The sequence below is a fragment of the Anas acuta genome, chromosome 7, assembly GCF_963932015.1.
Source record: "Anas acuta chromosome 7, bAnaAcu1.1, whole genome shotgun sequence".
Classification (NCBI taxonomy): Eukaryota; Metazoa; Chordata; class Aves; order Anseriformes; family Anatidae; genus Anas; species Anas acuta.
The window spans coordinates 30,102,550-30,125,321 of NC_088985.1; the positions used below are offsets into that span (position 1 = coordinate 30,102,550).

The 22,772-nt window shown below is 38.9% G+C and overlaps 1 protein-coding gene across 2 annotated transcripts in view; it reads left to right on the forward strand.

Annotated features, from left to right (window-relative positions):
• The window catches only part of FHIP2A (FHF complex subunit HOOK interacting protein 2A), a 37,159-nt gene extending 14,479 nt beyond the window's left edge, over positions 1-22,680 (forward strand). Inside the window, exons 6-18 of one of the 2 annotated variants that reach the window (XM_068688689.1) lie at positions 201-239; positions 1,907-2,200; positions 4,719-4,915; positions 6,129-6,243; positions 6,349-6,425; positions 6,525-6,717; positions 7,967-8,136; positions 9,015-9,158; positions 10,707-10,797; positions 12,532-12,675; positions 17,068-17,208; positions 18,380-18,483; positions 18,581-22,680. In XM_068688689.1, coding sequence (XP_068544790.1) covers positions 201-239; positions 1,907-2,200; positions 4,719-4,915; positions 6,129-6,243; positions 6,349-6,425; positions 6,525-6,717; positions 7,967-8,136; positions 9,015-9,158; positions 10,707-10,797; positions 12,532-12,675; positions 17,068-17,208; positions 18,380-18,483; positions 18,581-18,686 — 1,815 coding nt within the window. In that variant the 3' untranslated portion in view covers positions 18,687-22,680. The remainder of the gene's footprint in view (positions 1-200; positions 240-1,906; positions 2,201-4,718; positions 4,916-6,128; positions 6,244-6,348; positions 6,426-6,524; positions 6,718-7,966; positions 8,137-9,014; positions 9,159-10,706; positions 10,798-12,531; positions 12,676-17,067; positions 17,209-18,379; positions 18,484-18,580) is intronic. The other variant, XM_068688690.1, reaches the window with a different exon arrangement.
• Positions 22,681-22,772: the final 92 nt, after the last annotated feature.

Below are 22,772 nucleotides of genomic sequence, written 5' to 3' on the forward strand. Positions count from 1 at the left end.
ATTTTTCACAGAATTCTTTTTAAATCTCTCTGAACTAGAAAAACAACATGGTATTTATTACCCACCACAGATTTTGAATCTTATGCAAATACAGAACTGTATTTTTATATTGTCTGCTCTTTGCTGATACTGAGTTCACTTGGAGGAGTTTTTTATCTAGAAAACACTGAATGTATGTTTTATATAACCTTTCCTATTAGGTCATTCAGGATCCTGTTTTGCACCTTTGCAGGAGGCAGGTGAGCAGCTAAGCTGCACAATTGCATGATTAGACAACAAGAAGCTTAAATACATCCATAAGCTCTGCTTGTGTGTTGTTGGATGTACAGACTGCTTTGTGTTACCTGCCTATGTTAAAATAACGAGCTATGAACAAATTTCCAGGGGCATTTATACTTGTGTGTATGTTAGGTCTCATCAATGCCTTGGCTAAAGAGTAAACTACAGCCTTTCAAGTGATAAAAGAGTCTAGGCATGCAATAATAGGTAAGAAAAAGTAAATAATTTACAAAAGCATTATCAAATATTTGGAAAAAAGTAGCTTTTCTCTTTAACAGCCCTGCTTGAGGCTACTTAAGTAGTGCCAGCAGCAGTGCTTAATCCAAGATGGAAAATGCAGTTCTGGGCTCCTGCTGTGCTTTCTGTGCAAGGGTCATAGTTCCAATCCAGTTATTCCCATGTATTGATAACTTATAAGGATGTCAGGAGGAGTTTAGAAGATCTAGAGTCATTTTTCTACGGTAGTCAAAAATCCTACTTCTGTTACAGCATGCAGTATGGTGCTTTTACCACTGGGTTGCCTCTCCAGGGACACATATGAGTGTATGGTATCATCCAGAACAAATTCCCCACATAGAATGCACGCCAAGCAAGCAAATGTTCACGACAGTTCTGTTGTTTGCTGCCTGTCCCTGCTGGTTTCTATGCACTAAACACCATTAATGTCATTAATATGGTTAATCTTTTAAATTGTTAATGTTTAAGATACATTTGTAATAATTTTGCCATTATTATAGTGCAGATAAACTGTTTAGATTAATAATCTTGCTACTGCTTTGAAAGACTGTCCTGTGCTGAAGTCTAATTTATGGTTCTACTAAAATATTATTCACCTGTACTTATGCCAGAAGAACACAGAATTTTTGCCACTGTGTGAGTTTCTTCCTGGTCCCTCAGAGCATAGATTTAAATGCCTCTTTAAGTGCTGGAGACGGATTTATAGAATGACAGATGGGTTGCTTTCTTTCATAAGTAGAGGTGCTGCATAGCATCTGAGAAGGTTCTCTGTGATCTGTTATAGTACCTGGCGCCCAATGCTAACTTAGAGTATCTTCTGTCCATTGAATCTATTGAACTTTTTCTTCAACTCAAGGGTATTCTCCTATTGTAAATGTGTGTACTTTTTTTTTTTAACCTATCTCACTGAAGATAAACTCTCAAGAAGTTTAGAGTGAGTTCCATTTTGTATGACTCTAACTGGAAATAGCATTTCAGACATTAAATGAATTTGAGGCCTTGACCTAGAAAGGGACATTTTATAGTGTGTGCTAAGGTCAAAAGGTGCCCTTGTGAGGTAAATGAAACACTTCAAATAGCGAGCAAATCAAATGAATGTTTGCCTGCATTGGTGGAAGGAAAAAGATGCTATCTCCTAAAAGGCAGGTTCAACCTTTAAACCATATAGGATTCAACTTTACGGGTCTTAAAACAAATTTAAGCAAATTAAAAAATGTGCTGGATTAAAAAACTCACATATTCTTGCAACCCATTACAATCTACATGGTTACTGTGTCTAGCCTTGTAGAGAACTGCTTCAAATGCAGGTGTAAAAATTTCCTTTTGGTAGATTTGTGATTTAGAATGAACAGCAGTTTCAGCTTTATAATTGCAACCAAATGCTTTGCAGAATAAGTTAAAAGCATTGGCTTCCAAAGAATCAACAAACATAATCACAGAAGACATGCTAAAAGGCCAAGAGTCTTTGGCGACAGACACAGGACAGCCCATTCAGCCTGAAGAAATACCTGGTGCAGCTGGAGCAGAGCAAATGGAGAAGGAAGATGACCTCCCCCACCAGGGAGATGATCTGTCTTTCAGTCTGGATGAACTAAATGTCGCATCATCACCTGAGTCCTCCACTGTCGGTCCAAATCAAGACTATAATTTAGTGAATTCTCTACTAAATCTCACTAAAAGTCCGGTGAGTGGATTTTTTTGTTTGATTATTTGCTTTTTTGCTTTATGTTTTGTTTGATGTGATAAAATGAAGGATTAGTTTGGATGCAGTGTGGGTTAGGCAGAGGGAGTGAACACATGTCTTTACAGCTTGTACTTTATATTTTAAAAGTAAACTGAAGTTTTTTGTGTGTTTTTTGTCAAATGCTTATTTACTTTGCAAATTTAGATTTTTCTAAAATAAAAATATTTTAGAAAATGTATATTAAGTTTGTTGATGGTAATGTCAGTTTTGAGCAGTGTCCTATACAAATTGCTCAAACACTAACTATGTAGGATAATCATTAAGTTAAATATATCACGAGGATTTAAAAAACAAAAACAAACAAACAAATAAACAACTTCTGATTATTTTGAGTTAACCAAACCCATTTTTCTTGCAAAGGCGCTGGACTATGTTTAGGGGTTTGGTTTCTTTTAAAAAAAGATGACATATGTCTTACCCAGTACATCCTGGAATTCATCCTTAGAAGGATTCTTTCTGAAAACGTAGAGTAGGGTTGGATAAGTCTGTAATTGTTACAGCAGTGATGAGAACAGAAAAATGTATCATGGAACCCTGAAGGGTTTGAATTGGAAGGGACCTTTAAAGCCCATTCAGTTCCAACCTCCCACCATGGATTGGGACACCTTCCACTAGACCAACTTGCTCAAAGTCCCATATCTGTCTATGTAGCTCATTATTGTTAAATCATAGTTCATATTGTCTAATATCTTGGTCTTAGTCTGACCTACAGCACTCTCTCTGTCAACTGTAAGGTAGCAGTTGTGTTCTGAGTATTTGACCTGGATTCAACTGAGGTTATTTTCATCGCGGAACCTCTCTCAATTATTTTTCAACGATCCTGGGAATTTGGAGAGGTCCCGGTAGACTGGAAGCTGGCAAATGTTGTGCCGATTTTCAAGAAGGGTCAGAAAGAAGACCCTAGCAATTACAGGCCTGTCAGTCTCACGTCAGTGCCTGGTAAAATCATGGAGAAGATGGTTCTCGAACTTATTGAGGCGCACCTGGGGGACAAAGCAGTCATTGGTCCCAGCCAGCATGGGTTTGTGAAGGGTAGGTCCTGCCTAACTAACCTGATTTCCTTTTATGATAAGATCACCTGTATGGTGGACCAAGGGAAACCAGCTGATGTGATTTTTTTTGGACTTCAGCAAGGCTTTTGACACGGTTTCCCATAGGATCCTACTGGACAAAATGTCCACCATACAGCTAAATAAAAACATCATACGATGGGTGAGCAATTGGCTAATGGGCAGGGCCCAAAGGGTTATGGTGAATGGGGCTGCGTCAGGCTGGTGGGCGGTCACCAGTGGGGTCCCTCAAGGCTCCATTTTAGGGCCGGTACTTTTCAATATTTTTATAAACGATCTGGATGTAGGAATAGAAGGTATTTTGAGCAAGTTTGCTGATGACACCAAACTTGGAGGAGTTGTGGACTCTGTTGAGGGTGGAAAGGCCTTGCAGAGGGATCTGGATAGGTTGGAGAGCTGGGCGATCACCAACCGCATGAAGTTCAATAAGAGCAAGTGCCGGGTCCTGCACCTGGGACGGGGAAACCCTGGCTGCACGTACAGACTGGGCGATGAGACGCTGGAGAGAAGCCTAGAAGAGAGGGATCTGGGGGTCGTGGTAGACAGCAAGTTGAATATGAGCCAGCAGTGTGCCCTGGCAGCCAGGAGGGCCAACCGTGTCCTGGGGTGCATCAAGCACGGCATCGCTAGTAGGTCAAGGGAGGTGATTGTCCCGCTCTACTCTGCGCTGGTGCGGCCTCACCTCGAGTACTGTGTGCAGTTCTGGGCACCACAGTATAAAAAGGACATGAAACTGTTGGAGAGTGTCCAGAGGAGGGCTACAAAGATGGTGAAAGGCCTGGAGGGGAAGATGTACGAGGAACGGCTGAGGGCACTGGGCCTGTTCAGCCTGGAGAAGAGGAGGCTGAGGGGAGACCTCATCGCAGTCTACAACTTCCTCGTAAGGGGGTGTCGAGAGGCAGGAGACCTTTTCTCCATTAACACCAGCGACAGGACCCGCGGGAACGGGGTTAAGCTGAGGCAGGGGAAGTTTAGGCTTGACATAAGGAGCGGGTTCTTCACGGAGAGGGTGGTTGCACACTGGAACAGGCTCCCCAGGGAAGTGGTCACTGCACCGAGCCTGACTGAATTTAAGAAGAGATTGGACTGTGCGCTTAGTCACGTGGTCTGAACTTTTGGGTAGACCTGTGCGGTGTCAAGAGTTGGACTTGATGATCCTTAAGGGTCCCTTCCAACTCAGGATATTCTATGATTCTATGATTCTATGATTCTATTTTGCACCATCCAAATTCACTAGAAATAAATCTCGGTGACTGAAAAAGAAACAAAAAGAAATGGATTCATTCACTGGGGGGGAATGGAGAGGTATTGTCTGGGAGATGTTTGCTTCTTGATTTCAAGTGAGCTTCGTTCACCCTCTGATTAATTCTTCCATGTCTTTCTGCCAGGATGGCCGGATAGCCGTGAAGGCCTGTGAAGGGCTCATGCTTTTGGTGAGTTTGCCAGAACCAGCAGCTGCCAAGTGCCTGACTCAAAGCACTTCTTTATGTGAACTATTGACAGACAGGCTGGCCACCCTCTACAAAGCCCTGCCTCAGTCGCTGGATCCCTTAGACATTGAAACAGTGGAGGCAATTAACTGGGGGTAAGAATTTTATCTTTGTATTTAATACCTGTGGTGACTTCACATCCCTCCCTGACACTCATTTTCTGTAGTTAGATGAGATGTACAGAAACATTTACACCCCCCATGCTCATCTCAAGGGCAGAATTTAGATACCCTCTACAGTATAGAGGTCAGACTTGAGTTGTACAACGTACTGCTTATTTCTGCCACAGGGCCAGGTTTGACTGCTAGTCCATTGCAGAGGTTCCTCAGGGGGTGAGGTTTTCCACTGAATTACATTAGCAATTTATGGTGTTGCAACTGTAGCATCAGGTGTAGATTGTTTTCCTGTTCGGGCGTCAAGGATTTAAGAAGCATACTCACAAACTTTTCAGTGTACACAGTAAGCCCCGTAAGGTGCTGCAGAGGGCAGGAAGAGTGTATTTGACAGCAGGCTGTTGTTGCAAAATTTTTGCAGTAAAAATGAAGAAGGAAAGAGTTACTGCATAACAGCATGAAGCAAAAGATATGTGCCTGTTATCCTAACTGCTTGTTTGTCATATTCTCAATACATTTAAGTGCTCCTTCCCACTCTGCCTTTTTTCTTATGAATTGATCTTGATCTGCTAGTACACACACAAAACAAAGCTATTTGCAAAAGAATATTTTAGCTTCTGGTGGATGGAGTTTGAAGTTACAAGAAAAAAAGGCAACAGAATAGTGGAACAAATAATTTTTGGACTGCTTTACCAAAGAACATGGTGCATTTGTTATTCCATGGAGCCTTTAAATTGAGATACATGTTTTTTCTTCTGAAGGATACCATCTAGTTCAGGTATACACTGTGTAGTTTTGGTGGACTTGATTGAGGTTGCTTACAGAGCAGAGATCATTGCCTTCATTTTATGGTCTCTGACTACAGGAGTTGCAGATGCAGTTTCTGTGGCCTGTGTTTCCTGGGAGAACAGAGTAGGTGATCCGTATTGCTTTCTGACTTAAGAAATACTTAACCTCCGTGTTTCCACTCAGAGTTCTTCTGCTGGACATACTATGTATCCTTTAGCATGCCATTGAAAACCTTTCTATGTAATGATAGCATTTCCAGATTGGTAGAGACAGGCAGCAGAACTGTTCTAATGTTCACTTTGTTGTCAGTAGATCATTAATTATGCTGTTAAGTTCAATAAGAATAGAGCTCAATGTTCTTCAAGTACTCGTAGACTAAATAAGTATTTTTCCATGCATTCTCTAGCTTGGATTCCTATAGCCACAAAGAAGATGCATCTGCTTTTCCAGGGAAAAGAGCGTTGATTTCATTTCTTTCATGGTTTGACTACTGTGATCAACTCATCAAAGAAGCACAAAAGGTTTGAAATGTTTACAGATGATACAAATATATTCAGCAAATAAAGACTTCTAGTTGTTTCTTAGCTTTTGAGTTTGAGGCACACCATCCTGTATTTTTGTTTCAGACTGCTGCTGTTGCTATGGCAAAAGCTGTGCGGGAACGATTTTTCGTTGATGTTATGGAACCCCAGCTGATGCAAACGTGAGTAGCATCCTATAAAATACAGCAGAGCAAAGTCTGAATCAAGCTGAGTTTTCTTTTCAAATCCAGTACATATCTGACATTAATTTTACTGTTCAGCTCAGAGATTGGAATCCTCACATCAACTGCACTATTGCACCGCATTGTTCGTCAAGTAACTTCGGATGTCCTGCTGCAGGAAGTAGTTTATTTTATACTAGGAGAACACAGAGAGCCAGAAACTTCAACAGACATCAACAGACATCCATTGCGGCACAGGTTAATTGAACACTGTGATCACATTTCTGATGAGGTGAGAAGTGCTAATCACGTAATAATGTCTGCTGGCCAGTTTTGTCTTGCATAGAACTTGTAGAGATGTCATCGTGAGATTTTTTTTCATATTTCTGTCAGCTCACTGCTTTTTGCCAAGGAAAACAGTTCTGACTGCCAGCTCTACAAGCTCCCTTTAGAAAGTGAAACTCAATCTGTTTTTTCTAGCTAGCACATTGCAGCAATTAATAAAGATTCTTTGGTAAATTTGCTTGCCCCGTATGCGTATCTGTTTGGGCTTGCTTATCTGTAAGATTGGGCAAAATCAGTTTCTGTAATTGCATTTTAATTTGTGGTTTATTATATGTTGCATCACTGTTATTTTCCACATTGGGTAAATTCTGTCATGTTATCACATAAGATAAAGTAAAAAAAAAATAATAATGTTTTTTATATAAATTACATGTGGTCAGAGAATATACATAATGACAATGAAAATATGATGCACTAACTTTAAGTACTTCACACACAGCAAACATCGTTAGAATACTTCAGTAAAATCCTCCCTCAGGACCTGCTTGTTTCATTTTTCCATTCTCCACCCTCTACTTTAAAAAACAAAAACAATAACAAAAAAACACCTAACACAAGTTTGATTGAAAGACTGACCTATGCCTTCACATACCCATTTTTTTCAGTATGCTCACCTGCTCACCTTGTCAAAAGTGGTTATCTAGCTTTTGCAAAATGAAGCACTCTAAAGCTGTCTCTAAAAACTGTTTCTTTATTGCTTAAAGTCAGTCTCAATTTAAAAGCATGCATATCTTCATGTAAAAATCTTAGTCTGTAATTGTAGCCTCAATATCCCAATATTATTTTGTTTTATTCTGGGTATTTGTTACTGTCTTTAAGTCCTGTTCTGGGTCTCACTTGAACACTGATATCTATCCTCCAGCATGGAACTGATTGTAATACATAGAAAACGAAGTTGTAAGTTCTTTCTGATGTTGTTTGTATCATTATTTTGGCAGGTTTTAGGAGAGTTTTTGTTTTATAGGAAAAAATACATGCACATAATAGTTTTCAGATATTTGTAGACTCTCTGTCCGTTTTTTATACCACATAATAATTCAGTGTAATAATTTACTAATTTTTCTTGGAATTTTTGCTTCCTTCCATGATGTTAAACAAGTAATTGCAGTGTTCTAAGATATGGAAATTCAGATGTGAGATAAGCAGCATAAGGCAATGGTACGTTGTTCATGTAATTTTTGCTTTTTATGTTGCAGATCAGCATAATGACTCTACGAATGTTTGAGCACCTTTTGCAAAAACCCAACGAGCACATTCTTTATAATTTGGTTCTGAGAAATTTAGAAGAAAGGAATTATATAGAATATAAGCCACTGTGTCAAGAAGATAAAGATGTGGTAGAGAATGGACAGATTGCAGGTGCAATGTAAGTTTCTTTTTTAAGGAAAATTTTCACAACAGCTAACTTGAATATTTATTTTTAAAATCAGGGTGTTTTAGTCATTGAAGGACAAGTGAGCACAGATAGCACATTGAGTGCTCTGCGTATTAAGCTGTATCCATAATAAGCATATCTAAAGTGATGCACAAATTATTACATTACCAGTTGTTGGATCAGTAACAGAAAAGCTAAAATTCTCAAAAGCCTCTTTTCTGAATGCTGGGCACTCAAAGATTGTCATTTAGCATTGTACTTAAATGTCGACCTAGCTTAAACCCATGCACGTTTGTACTGTATTCAATGAGATTGTTCCTGAAGTCAGTCACTTAGGTGTCTTGTTTACATTTATGTTCTTTAATCATTTTTTGGTGTAAAAACTTTTCTGGGTCACTTCACATAAAAATCGTTGAAATACCTATGTAACTACTGTAACTTTTTTTTTTTTTTTTTAACTGATGGAGAGGAGGAAGGACTAATCACACCAGCTATTTTAGAAATTATCTAAAATAAGGTGCCTGAGTCATCTAAAATAACCTGGTGATTTCCCAGAGTATATCTCTTGTGAAAAATGTGTCTAAAGGATTTATGTGATGTAATGCAGTGATTTTGTACCAGTCAAAAATGTTGGCTCTGTTATTCAGATCAGCAGGTTATGATTGTTCTTTAAAAGATGAGAAGTTTTGCTGGTTATGTGTAGAGGTTGGCATTTCTGCTTATTAGTTCGATAAAAAGCTGTACATGTGGTAGCATTCTGGAAAACATCTTAGTTGTTCAGAGAAGAAAAACAGAAAACATGCCTTTTGATCCAGTTTCCTGCCTTCCATAACATTCTGTGAATGACTTTGTCTAATATAATCTCACAGAGACCTGGAGGAAGATCCTCTATTTACTGATCTGTCTCCAGATAACACATTGTCAGCTCAGGAGTGGCTCAGTGCTTCTCCACCTGTCAGTCCAGAACATCCAAAAAATGATGGGAAGACTGAAGTTCATAAAATTGTAAATAGGTAAGTTGAAATAAACACTTAAAGAAATCTCTGAATGTGTGGGTGTCTGTGCACGCTGTTGCAAACCAAATGTACTCTGTAATGGATGTTATTCTGTGCCAGCTGGTAAAATGAATCCACAGAAGAAAATTATGTGGCATTTTATCAGAAAGCTACTCCTGAAAGATTAGAGCTTTCTATAAGTAAAAATAATTCTGCGTAGACCAATAGACTTGATAAACTTTACACCTAACAATCCAGCCAAATACAATTCTGAATGAAAGCCTCATTAGTATAAAACTTTATTTTCTCCAAAAAAAGTAATAAAAAAAAAAAAAACCTCCACCTTCACGAAATTCCTTAAACACTTACATAGAAGGAAATAATTGCCAAACCAGAGATACGTCTTGGTTTTCAGGGAACAGAAGGTTATCTCTGTCACCTGCAGCATACCTTTCTGCGTGCTAGACATACTGCAAATAGGATATCATGAAGAGGACAGGTTCTGCTCTAAGCATCTTAGTGATGGTAATTCTATTAGCAACTAATATTAGGACAAATGCTGTTTGCTCTGTTAATACACTTTAGCAAAGCAGCACTGGTATTTCAATGCTGCCCTATTTGCTTATCCAGAGATAATCAAAGGTGTTAGCCAAAGGCAGCAAACAGCCCAAGGACAGTCAGCACAGATTGGAGCAGCTCCTTGCCTTCTTTCCCCCAGTACTACTATATATGGTTTACGGTGGACATAGTTTGGAGGAAAGATAAAAAGAACGATCTCCTAAATTCACCCTGTGTAATCTCCATCATTGACTAGAAATGTTTTCAGGATTTGCGGTGTTTTGCAGATTTATTTTTTCAGATAAGATGAACTCTATATGAAAACTCATCTACTACATATTTCTACATACAAATCTTTGAGGAGCCTTCAGGAGTTCAGTGTGGAGAAAGCTAAACTTTGCGAAAAGGGTCCAAAAGCAGTTTTATTTTGCTGTCCAGAAATTTAATTGTCTTTTAAAATAAATTTTTAATGAAATTCCCTCTCTGATAAGATTCAGAATTCTTTGGTGTTATTTAGGCCAGATATTGGTGAAGTAATAAGCACATAAAGTGTATGCACTACATACCTGGCAAGGGCATTTGTATGCAGATATTCCTGAACTAGATATTAGATATTTATTACCTCAACAAACTGGGAAATAAAACTGCCTGTGCAGTAGGTTAAGAAGAATTTTGACTGTAATTCTCTTTTGGCTCATTTATTCCCCAGTGAATTTTCCATGTGCTCTGGTAAGATGGAGTCTGACCTTTAGCAAACACTTGAGCTGGTTTTGACTATTCCTTTTTATCTCCATTCTGTCTGCTCATTTTCAGAAAGTGCTAGCCTTCCACTGAGGTTTTTGCCTCTGGTGCTAGATAGAACAGTTCTGAAGTGTAAGTCTTTTTACAAGCAATAGTTAGAATGCACAGACAATTCAGTATTGTGAATGTTATTGCAGATAATGCAAAAGTATCGATCTGCTGCTCTGTGGATTATGGGTATTCATTAACACACTTTTATCTCTGTAGTTTTCTCTGCCTTGTACCTGATGAAGCCAAGTCGTCATACCACGTGGAGGGTACAGGTTATGACACTTACCTCAGAGATGCCCACAGACAAGTAAGTCAGTGAAGTCTTCGTTATTCCTGGAGAATTTGCAGTGATTATGCGGATATACAAATGCTTCTATAAATAGTCCTAATGTATGCATCTTTTAGTAATGGAAGATGGGAAAATTCAATTTTTATTTTCTAATAAAAACTTAGCTTAGGAGATTTTTTTTGGTGATGAATCCACCTTGTATTACTCTAGTGGGAATAATGGATGACATTAAATGCATTAATATTCATATAACAAATACACTGAGAGGAAATCTGAACTGCTGATAGGTTCTTAATTTGCTTTTGCATTTATCTGCATTCTCTTGGAGAATTGCCTGCCAAGCTGTTTGAAAGGACTAAAGGGAAATTAAAATGCTGCATAGGAGTTATGCAATCTGGGACTACAAAAATAAAGGCTCATCACAGGGAATGCATAGCCTAAGGCGTTCAGGTTTGAAGTAGAGGGTTCTGGTAGGAAGGGAAACCTTTATGATTTACTATTTTGAAATAAATGCAGCTTTTGTTTTTACACATGTAATCTAAAGTCTCCTTGGTCAGAGGACAATCACTATTTATTTGTGGCTTTCTTATTGAAGCCCTGTGAGTCTTCTATTATAGAAACAATTATGCAAAGATGTAACCAAGAGAGCTATATTTAGTAGGTACTTCAAAAATTCCATGATCTCGGAGTTATGACAGCAGCAATTTAGGGTGAGAAGCTTGGATTTCTGTATTTATTGTATTGTTTTATCTACAGTCTCCTGAAAAGAAAAGGAATAGAAAATAGTGAATAAGAAAATAAAGGTAGATGTAAAATTCCCCCATGTTCTATTCTTGGATGCTAGAAAATACATATCATCTTTGTATTTCTTTCATGCCTTGGGAAAAAGAGTATTCTGGGAGTTATTAAGAGAACAGAATTGGTTTCTGTCACTTCCTGACAATGATACGGCTACTCTTAAAATATTTCCCCCCTAAGAATAGCACTGCCTATTGCTGTTATTACAACCAAATAGCTGTTCTGCTACCCTATTTCTATTCCTGGAAGCTTGTACCAGTAGGTAAGCTACATGCACTGAATGATTCCTGAGTCTGTTTTGTCTCACTTTTGCTACTGTTTATTCCTGCATTCCTTATTTTCATGTGTATTATTGGTGCTCCTTTCAAGGTACAATTCCTTGAAAGTGAGACAGCAGGCAGCCCACGGCAAATCAGAGGCACAAGCTGATGGGGTGTTAAGGAAGACTGCTGTGGATGACAGAAAACCAAGAGAGGGAAGAGAAAGCCCTGAAGTTCATTTTGTTTCTCTCACCTGCACATACCCGTGCCTTCCTTCCCTGGGAAATATGGGAGCAGTATGGGTTGGATGTTGGGATAAGCTGCCCATGATGCAGTTACAATGTAGTAACTTACTGACAAGAGTAATGTATATGAATGTAACTTCTGCTTTAGAAGAACCTAGATCTAGATGTGTATTGTTAGCTTTGCTTTGTGTTTTGGTGTCTGCCAGTTTTGGGTAGCTCAGTTCTCCATGTGTTGTGTTTCTAAAACTACCTTAGTAGCATGAACATTGAGAAGAAAATGAAGCGCCTGTATAGAAACTGGTTATGTTTATTTTAGAATGACTGTTCTTTTGGGACTTAGATTTCTCATATAGCTACAGATGGTGCTTTTAAGGCCTAGACACTATTAACAGGAAACAAAATGATTTCCATGGAGGTTTGAATATGTTTTCCTCACTACTTTTTCCTAGTTCCGTGATTATTGTGTCATCTGCTTACGGTGGGAGTGGCCTGGATCTCCCAGGTCTTTGGAAAAGTGCAATTTAGAAGCGTCATTTTTTGAAGGACACTTCTTGAAAGTCCTCTTTGAAAGAATGGGCAGGATTCTTGATCAGGTAAGAGAAAGCAAGTTATAAATTCAATTTCTAATGCTTTCATCACTACTAAGTGGCTAGTGTCCATCAGGCTTTGTGGATTCCATCATTCAGTTGTCTGTTACAGCATCATATTATTGTGTAAAATCCCAAGTCCTTGTTGCAGGTCTCTGTAGATTGCAGGATGTTACAGCAATTGGTATTCTTTCACCAAAACCAGAACAAAACCTTCATGTACACTAAGCATGTTATATTCTTGGTTAGCCATCTTTCTGTGTACAGAATGCTTTCTTGACCACCATTGTGATTGAAATGTCATTAAAATTGATGAGTAATACAAGAATATCCGTGTGGTAAAGGATGAGTGTAAGATAGTATTCTTAAGTAGTCTTTGGGACTAGCTTCACTGGTTCTATTTTCATTTTCTAGCATTTACACTTAGAAAGCATGTACATTTTTCAGTCAATAAAGTTTTTTACATTTCCTTTCTGCCACATTTCTTTGAATTTCAATCTGGAGTCTTATTTAGGACACAGTTTACACCATTGTGAGAGGAGAAGAACTTACTGTATTGCTGGTAACATTCTCCCCATGTTTTTTCACAGTTAGAAAGAAAACTAGATTGCAGAGAAAATTTCTAGAAGGTATCCTTTTCCATCTGCAATGTAAAGGTGTTTTTCTTTTTTTCCCCATTTCACTATATTCAAATAATGAAAGTATAGCTGCCAAGGGCAAACAAGTGAGATATGATCTGACAGGCTCCTTGTCCTGAAAAGGACATGTCAGACTCAGATTAGTATAAAGGAGTTAAAAGAAAGTGATTTTTCCTGCTCTGTGTTCCTTTCTGTATCTAGCCTGTCCACATGACCTCGTCTTTCTGAGGAGAAGCAACATGAAGGCTCAGGGAGATGAAAAGGAGGTCACCCTGTGCAAAAATTTCTTGTTTCTCTGTCCTTTCGAAATTCTGGACTTAAGTTAGTCAAGTCAATGTTGCTGTTTTTGATGAGGAAGATACCTTTCCTTCTTGGTAAAACTGTGTGCTGAAAGTCTAGATTACACTCCCTATAACACCAGCTGGAGTTGCTATAGATGCAGCATTGCTAGTTTTTCAGAAGTTTGCACAATTCTGTTCAGTTTTGGATATGCAGATATTTACAGAATGAGTAGTTAGCTGTGGTAGTGCCAGACTTCCTGCTTGTAAACGGGACAAGAGTCATTTGGACATACAAATGCACAGGCAACATGACAGGAAGCCAGCAGTTGTTTCTAGGTCAGCTCTGTGAGTGTTTAGAGGAGGAGGATGTTTGAGATTACTGACTTTTATAATTCAGAAGTTGGAAAAGAAAGCCAAATACATCTGCTGCTGTATTGTGTGTTCTCAGTGTTTTGGTTCCAGTAAACATGTACTGCGCTCTTCCCTAGTTTAAATGAGTACAGATTGGAGTTACAAGGAAACCTGGTTTTCTTTTTTTAGAAAAAACAATCCTTGTGGATATGAAAACCTTGTCTGAGCAATGACACATAAATTATAAAAAGAAACCAAATTACATCCCCCGAGAAACACCTAAGTATCAGATACATATGATTACAGCAAAAATAGCATCTGGCATGGCAGCACAGTGCCCATATTGACATACTACCGGTCGGCATGACACACATTTGAGTTAGTCAAGCAAGGTGTTACAATCTGTGGTGTCAAAAATACTTGACTCCGAAATTAAAATAAACTGCCCGAATCAAACAGCAGCGGTAAATCCATACTATATTGTACCAAAAGCCTGCCTTAAAAAATAAAAGAAAATAATTAAGAATAGAAATTGCTAGGGGCTATTCATGGTGAAACATACAAACAACATGGTGAAACACACAAACAACACTCATGGTGATACATATAGAAAAACCTGAGTCCGACCAAGGGCAAATTTGACACAATACGTGCTGATGTCCAGATAAAGTAAAAAAAAAAACAGAAAAGCCTGTAGCAAGGATATGGTACTACTTATGGATTGTGTTCAGTGTCGTTTTTGCTTTGTCTTAGGTAGTTCTAGTGTATTTATCAGTTTTCATCAGTGGATATCAGAAAACTTCACAGGGCTGGTCAGTATCATTCACCTAGCTTCTGACAGAAGACAGCTGAGGCACAGAAGTGAAGTAACTTGTTTCAAGGCTGTTCAGATCTAGTACCTTAATTATTAGACCATACCTCCTTCCTGCTGTTAATATTACCCATTAAATTTCTGTGGAAATAACTGTTTCCTAAGAACTTTCTAAACTCCAAATTTCACTGGTTTTCTCAAACTAGAGAACATATGGACATAAATAAAAGCTCAGCTTTCCTTAATGCTCTCAATGAGTTCAAATCACAACAGCAATCTGTCTGAACAATGCAGCACGTGTTACTACTTTGTTTCCTTCTCTTCTTGTGCACACCAGATAAATCTCATGGCTTCAAAGCCTCCTAATGAATTGACTGACTCACACGACTCTAAAGCCCTTCTCCAGTGGTTCAGTTAGACAGACAGTGGAATAGATTTATGGGAGGAATTTGTGTCTCTGTCTGCACAGTAACTTTTCTCTTCCACACTAACTCAAAAGGTAGTAATCCCTGTCACCTATAACATCTCTGGCCCAGAATCTGAAAGCTTCATTCATTTGTTAGAAGATTGGGATGAATCTCTCGCTAGAATATATCAAGTACAGAAATAACTGCCTCTGACTGGGAGAAATAAGTGCCTTCACTTCACAAGAACTGTGAGACAACTCCCTCTGGCATGCCACGGTGACTAGTAACGATCTCAGGATTACGATACCTAAATGTTAGTTGGGTGTCCACATCCAGTCACTGGAAATTTTGTCAGAACAGCCCCTGTAGTCTCAGGAGCTGTTAGACTGAGAAACCAGTAGGTGTCTTTTAAATCTAATGAATCACCATCTCAGCTTCCTTGACTGTAATGCCTGTCAGGTCGACTCGGTTGCCTGAACTGAGGTAACTGTTGCTGTTTTTGTGATGCCCGAGACGTTCCCACAAGCTGGCAGTTACCACACAGATCTTGCAGGATCCACCCTCTGTGGAACTGTCAAGAGACAATCAGGATACTTGGAGCATCTGAGGCAGCATGAGATGTTTATAAGCAATTGTATCAAGTGTCAAATCTGTGTTGAGTAGGCTAATGAGAGCTTAGACGTGGAGACACACCTAAATACATCTAAATCTGAAGCTGAAGTCTTCTGAATCTTACTCTGGAAAAGGGAAGAATCTGTTCTCCTATTCTACAGTAGGATGCTAACTTGAGAGCATCAAGGTGATAATTTGAGCCCATGAGCACACATCGTCTCCTAGATGCGATTATGCCATGAAGATGTTGCTGCCAACATGCTTCTGGCAGGCAAAGGGATTGAATGAGGGCCCAGTAATCCATTTCAGGTAGAATCAGGCAGATTAAGTGAAACCATCTGTGCATTGGTAACGTCTTCAGACTGGCACAGGCGTGTAACAAGGGAACGTCTGTCCAACTCTTGCCATCATTGTCTGTTCCACCACTCAGTAAAGGGAAGGAAATTCCACTAGTTTAGAAATTTTGGCCTGCATTAAAACATCAGATTGTTTTCCTTGCAATGAGGAAATTGAAGACAAAAAAAAAGTTCTTGGAACATGAAGACGGTGTGATGAAAGTACTCTCTTTTATGGAAACGAGTTTCTTTGTGGGCTGGTAAAAACCTTTAAGCTAGGTACTGTTTTGTTCCTAGAAAACCCTTATGGCTGATCAGCATCTTGCAGCTTCTGACAGCGTTGCCTCTTCCATGTGGTTGATTTGGGGAAAGGCAGCGCAGAAGCTCAGAATTTCATGCCGCATTCCCAGCCCAGGATTGCCTCATCTCCAAGAGCATGCAGCCACAAGACAACCTGGCTTTCCGCAGTGGTTCTTTCCAGGAAAAAATAAAATAAAAGAAGAGAAATGCATTATTAGCTTTAAACATGGATTTATCACTGTCAATTTCCTAAGCTCATATAGTTTGCAGTTATCCAGGAGAAGCAGGAAGATGTTTCATCTAGGCAGATGATTAATCTAGGCTGATTCTGTGCTGTTTGTTTAGCCAGTGAGCTGAAGAACGGTTTTATAGGAAGAGGACTTCTTATCCTACAATAAACAGGAAGTGTGCAGAAGTGCCCTGTGGTTGTAGCAGTTACATAGATAATGATATCTGATAACTTACTGTCGTATTCCCTTTAATCCTGCTGTGGGACAGGTTTGGGGCCTGTCTTCTAATCTAGCTTTTTATCTTTACATATTTATAAGCCTCTATGTGAGGTCGTAGTCGTTGAATAAACACTTGCTAGATAAAAAGAACTCAATGTGAAAATAACAAAGCTCTACATTTTCCTTGTTTGTTTGTTTGTTTGTTTTTTTGCAGCCCTATGATGTAAATTTACAAGTTACGTCAGTGTTGTCCAAACTCTCCTTGTTTCCCCATCCTCATATACACGAATACCTTTTGGATCCTTACGTGAACCTAGCGTCTGGCTGCAGGTCTCTCTTCTCTGTTATTGTCAGGGTGAGTAAACACACGGTTAATATTTACATATGGCTGTATAGCAGTGATATGTTTAGTAACTTCGTAATGAATATTTAAAGCTGGGTACTTTAAGTTGGCAAATGGCTCCTCACTGAAAATAGATACTTAGCTCTTGATTTAAGAGTCAGAATTACTGATTTTCTATCAAAAATATTGGAAAATGTATTCTCCAGCATTTATTCTGATTCTGCATGTCTTCAAAGTTGTTTGTTTAGTTTCATAGCATAGATGTAAAATATCCCTTCTGGCAGTGATGTTGTTCTAGATTGGACTAGGTGACATTGTTGTCACTTGCAGGCAACATCAGGTAATGCAGTAAGAACAGAAAAAGTACAGGTTTGTACCTGGATGGGAAAGAGAGGGCTTTAATCTACACTCCAGCAAAGGGCACTTCCGAATACCTGTGCCTGGGTGAATATCTCTGCTCATCCTTTTTTTCTTTTTATTTTTCTGATAAAAGCTGTTTTTTACAGTCCAGCCTGTGACCCTTCTCTGGATTCCGGTCAGCAATGAAGTGCTAGATTTATTGGAAGTCCCTTTCCTTTTCCTCTCTGATTTCATCTCTTCCTGCCAGACCTTCATCCTACAAGTGCTGGCTGGATGCCTGTCACAGCGCAGTCGTCTCAGTCAGAGATCCCTCAGCTACCCCACGCACCAGCTGTTATTAAGCTGGTCAGGAGCCTATTAATGGTGCTTACCCAGTGCTAACAGAGGGCTTAGCTCCCTTTTTCCCAGCAGCCCTCCCCATTTCAAATATAATCTTCGCTCTCTCCCTTTGTGCTTTCCCTAAACCCGTGAATTTACTGGTCAATTGCCTGCGTCAACATTTACTAGGATGAATTAATCACTGGTGTAATTAAAATAAATGAGTAATTTAATATATGGCAATAGCTAGGAAGGCTTCAGTGCTCCTGTCCTGTTTTATCTCTTTGCTTTCTTCACTCACACCCTTGGCCCTGCTCATATCTTTAGTGCTTATGACCACTCACCCTTTTTTGGCACAGAGCAGCTGCTCTGCATATTGTTTGGTGAGTCTGTGACGATTTTGAAGTGGCTCTGTGTCCCAGGCACTGAAGGCTGTCATCTGTCCTTGCTGCCAGCCACTCTGCAAAGGTGTGAGTGTGTGTGCTGACGGTGCTGTGCTTTGCAGGTTGTTGGGGACCTTATGGTTAGAATCCAGCGCATCCCAGATTTCACTCCCAAACTTCTGCTGGTCAGAAAACGCCTGCTGGGCTTGGAGCCTGAAGGGCCCATGTGAGTAAATGCATTGCATATTTTCTAAAACTCACTGCTGGTTTTTGTGCATGCAAGTCACGATTCTCTGTTGATTTTTATTTTTCTTCTCTCTCAGCATTGACCACATGACGTTACTAGAGGGTGTGATTGTGCTGGAAGAATTCTGCAAAGAGCTGGCAGCAATTGCATTTGTGAAGTATCATGCCTCGTCTACACCCTAAGAAGCCTTGACGAGTGGCCAGGCTGTAAAATCACCCGGCCTGTTTTAGTCAGAAGGACTACCGACAACACCCAGCTAGAAGAGGTGACACCTCCTGGCACAGTGTCTGTTGACATTTGGCAGGACTGGAGGGACGGGTTACTTTCACCAGTCGTTGGATTCGCCACATTGCGAGGTAGATGGATTCAAACGGACCTAGAATGTGATTAAAGGCATTTTGGGAGAAACCAATACATAGCATTTCTAGCCACTGTGCAAAGATCTGCAGAAGCTGCATGAAGAACCACAGACATCAGACCTTGGTTATTGTTCTGTTCTAACGACGATGTTCAGGGAGCTAGGTCTTTCATGCTTTGGAGCTCATGTGCTCCAGTTCGCTTTTTGTGACCATATTACTTTTAAGTAGCAAATTAATTTTATAACATTTTTATGTCCTAATTCGTTTCTTCTCATGTGAAAAGAAATTACAACTAGAGTTGAAATTAATATTGTTAGAAATGAAGAGAGGTTCAAAAAATCCACTAATTCGTATACAGTGGAATATATTCATGAGATTTTTTATTTTTTTTTTAGTTTTGTGACTCTTAAAAACAACTCTGAGCTTGATTCCCCAATGGATTACTTCAGGAGATTTATTAGTATAAAACCAATACTAGTGAATTAACCCTGATTCAGGATCACGTCCATAACAAGTATATCAGAAATGTACGTGTTTATAGCACATTTGTCTCTGTCTTTCCAAGTGATTGCTCTTCAGGTCATCTGTGTAACTAGATTTACTTCAGTTGTTTGCATGTGAACTCCAGTTGCTTGGCATTTCACCTTTATAGGGAAATGAATTATAGGTCATTAGTAGTTGTTGCTGAAACAGTATTTCTAATTTCTTTTTTAATTTCTAAATTGATATTTAGCTTGAATTTATTTAACAATCCTCTGTGCCTTGAAAATTGGCAGCATAAATGTTCTGTCATTTTTAGAAACATTTTTATTGTTTATCTAACCCTAGTAGTGGTGCCCAGCAGAAGATTGCCTGATGCCAATTCAGTGAAGTGTTGATACGTTACGTAGGACCAAAATGTATACCTGCTTTGCATAGTGCTGGGGTACGGAAGGGTATCTCAGTGAGCCTGTCGGTATGAATGCTGCCAGCCAGGGCAGTCATTCTCACTGCTTGGACTTTGCTGCTCTTTCTCTACAGTGATGGCAGTGAGCCCTTCAGACAAGGCTTGCAGCTCACTGCCACCCCTGCACCAGCAGGGCCAGGAGGCTGTGCTTTAACTTTCAAGCCACACGCAGTGATTTGGGTGAGAGACCTGTCCTGCACGCCGCACAGGTGCACAGTACCTCTTCCCCTCCTACAAACCTAACAGTATAGGCAGGCAAGGCGGAGTTTAGTTCCTTGTGTTTACATTGTCTTTCTTTGTCTTTCCTAGTATCCTATTTGCACAGCTAATGCCTGTTCTGGATGTGATTGCTTATATGCAAATATGGGCTCATTTACTCAGTCACTGGAATTGTCCTGGATTTGCGTGACTGTACCTAGAATCAGATTCTGCTCTGAATCCATGCCTTTAAGATATTTTTTTTAATATGTTTATGGAATCTAGGTGTTGAGAGGTCATTCAAGTTAGCAGGTTAATTAGAAGTGTCACAGATAACGGGCTAAATTTATTCTTGTCACAACAGTGAAGGTGGTCTTGCTGTAAAGGCTTCCTGTACAGGTTCAGCTGGGGAGGAAGGCTAACAAAGCAGTTCTGGAACCGGGGAAATATTTTGGCAGGTAAAACCAAATTCAGTGGCTCCTTATACTGGGAAGTGTCTGTACAGTTTCTTGGATTTATCTGGCCAAAAAAAAAAAAAAAAAAAAAAAGGCAAATGTATTTTACTTCCCAACCTTCCTTTTTTCCCCCTGAATTTAGCCCTGAAGTGTTTTCAGATCAAAGTGGCATAGTAGGATAAAGCTTAAATAATAACACTTTTTCTCATTTTTGTTCTTTAGAAATATACCTTGAAAGTAGCAAATAATTTTATTGATATGTATTGCAGTCAGCCCATATTAGAAGCTTCATTAATGTAACATACTTGACATATAATTTAGAGCATATGTCTATGCAGTGATGTTTAATACATATGTTTGTTTTAATTAAGGTCACAATTCAGCAAAACAGTTAAACATAAGGTTAATTTCAGTAGTTTTCCTAAATCACAGTCTCTTGCGTGGATAAAGTAAGCTGTTGAGCACAAATGCTGATGCTTCATTGAATTTGTGTCTTTATTGTTTTTTCTTGAGCTTAATTACTTTTTCTTTAAAAATTATATTTCATTATTTATTTTTTTAAGTGTATGTTCCAGAATACTTCTGATGTCCTAATTTCAGTGGAAACTGGAAGTGATAATACTGCTATGAATGAAAGGGAGAGAAATGCTAAGCAAAACTTGCAAGAGCTTTCCAAGCTATATAATGATTTGTAAAGCCATGCAGGAGATGTCTGATCTTAAATGAAACCATTAACATCACCTCTGGTATTGTTGTTTTTACTGATACCTGAGCTCATTGTGTTGTACGGAATTGTATCAGTCGGTTTCTGGAAGGACTGCTGCAATGTCTGTGGCATTTTAATGCAAAACAGTTTACCAAGCTGCAAATACAATTCCTTTACTCTTGTACATGGGGAAAGAAAAAAAAAAAAAAGTAGATATAACTGAGTACTCTTAAATTCAGGATAAAATTCTTCAGTCTTCAGCAACATTGGAGATGTTCTTGCAAACCAAATCTTACTCAGCTGATAAATTTGTAAGATGTGGATCCATCTTGGTAAGAAGTGAAGCAATGTTTGAAGTTGCATTAGCCTGAACTGATTTTGTGAGTGCCACCTACAAACCCTTAATTACAATACACGATGACAATGACCTTTATTTTGTATAAGTGATTTAATCTTCCTTAAGAGATGGAACTCATTTAATTTTGTTTTGTGATACTTTCATGCACTTTTTTTTTTTTAAGAACCTTCTTAGGTTAGAAGTTAGTTCAGGTCCATGTTTTCACCTTTCCAATCTATGCATGTCATTGAGGTGCCCATCTTGTTCCTCTGTTTGTGTTTGTGTATTTATTACCCAGAGATGGACACCTGAGAAAATGTATGGCCTGAAGTTCACAACATATGGAGGTCCTCCACATGTCTGTGGAAAATTCAAGTGCATATCACCTTTGAAAATATGGCCACTAGTATTAGATTGAAATGCTTGAGAGGAGTACTAGAATAACTTTTGATTTCAAAAAGCAGATGCAAACTACTTTTTAACCTTTGATGCACGTGTGTAAATAGACACATTTTTCTGTTTTTGCCATTTAAAGTATGTATTTGATTTAGACTCTGATATAGCAAATTTTGTAACGAGCCATGTGCTAAGCTCCCGTAGAACAAGTTTGTCCTTAGTTGTCTTCTCATATGACTGTAATATTCCTGGTATTCAGATCTCGTCTGTGTAATGTTCTTACTATGTATTTGTCTGTGCAATATAAAAGCTGTGATTTGACACAGCTTGAGTCTGGTTGTATATCACCTATGTATATATATACATAGATATATATATATATGAGAACCAGAATTCCGAGCTTGCTTACACTATGATTAGTGTAAAGATCGTTGCACGTGATTTTACAGGGCACAAGTAATCATGGAATGGCTTTGTAAATGCATGGTAATTTCTACCTTAACCTGCTGTGTGAATCCACAGGTGACATTTTATTATTACTTACTGTCTCAGTACTAAACCGAAGTGCTAGGTAAAATCTAAGGATTATGTAGCAGACTTAGTGCTACATGAAAAATCCATATCCGTTACGGCGTATCCTACAGGGTTTTCAAACCGTGATCCTCTGTAGTTTCTGTGCCCTGTAAAATAGTGTAACTATATAAAATAAACGTTCCTTGTTTTGCCTCCTGCCTTGTTTACATTAAACAGAGGATATTCAGTAAAATTTTTCTATTAAACTTTGTGTAGGTCACTTACTGATAGTGTTGCTGAAGTTTCACAGGTGTGGGATTTCTGGTGAGGAATGCTGAAACAGCCGGATGAGCAGACA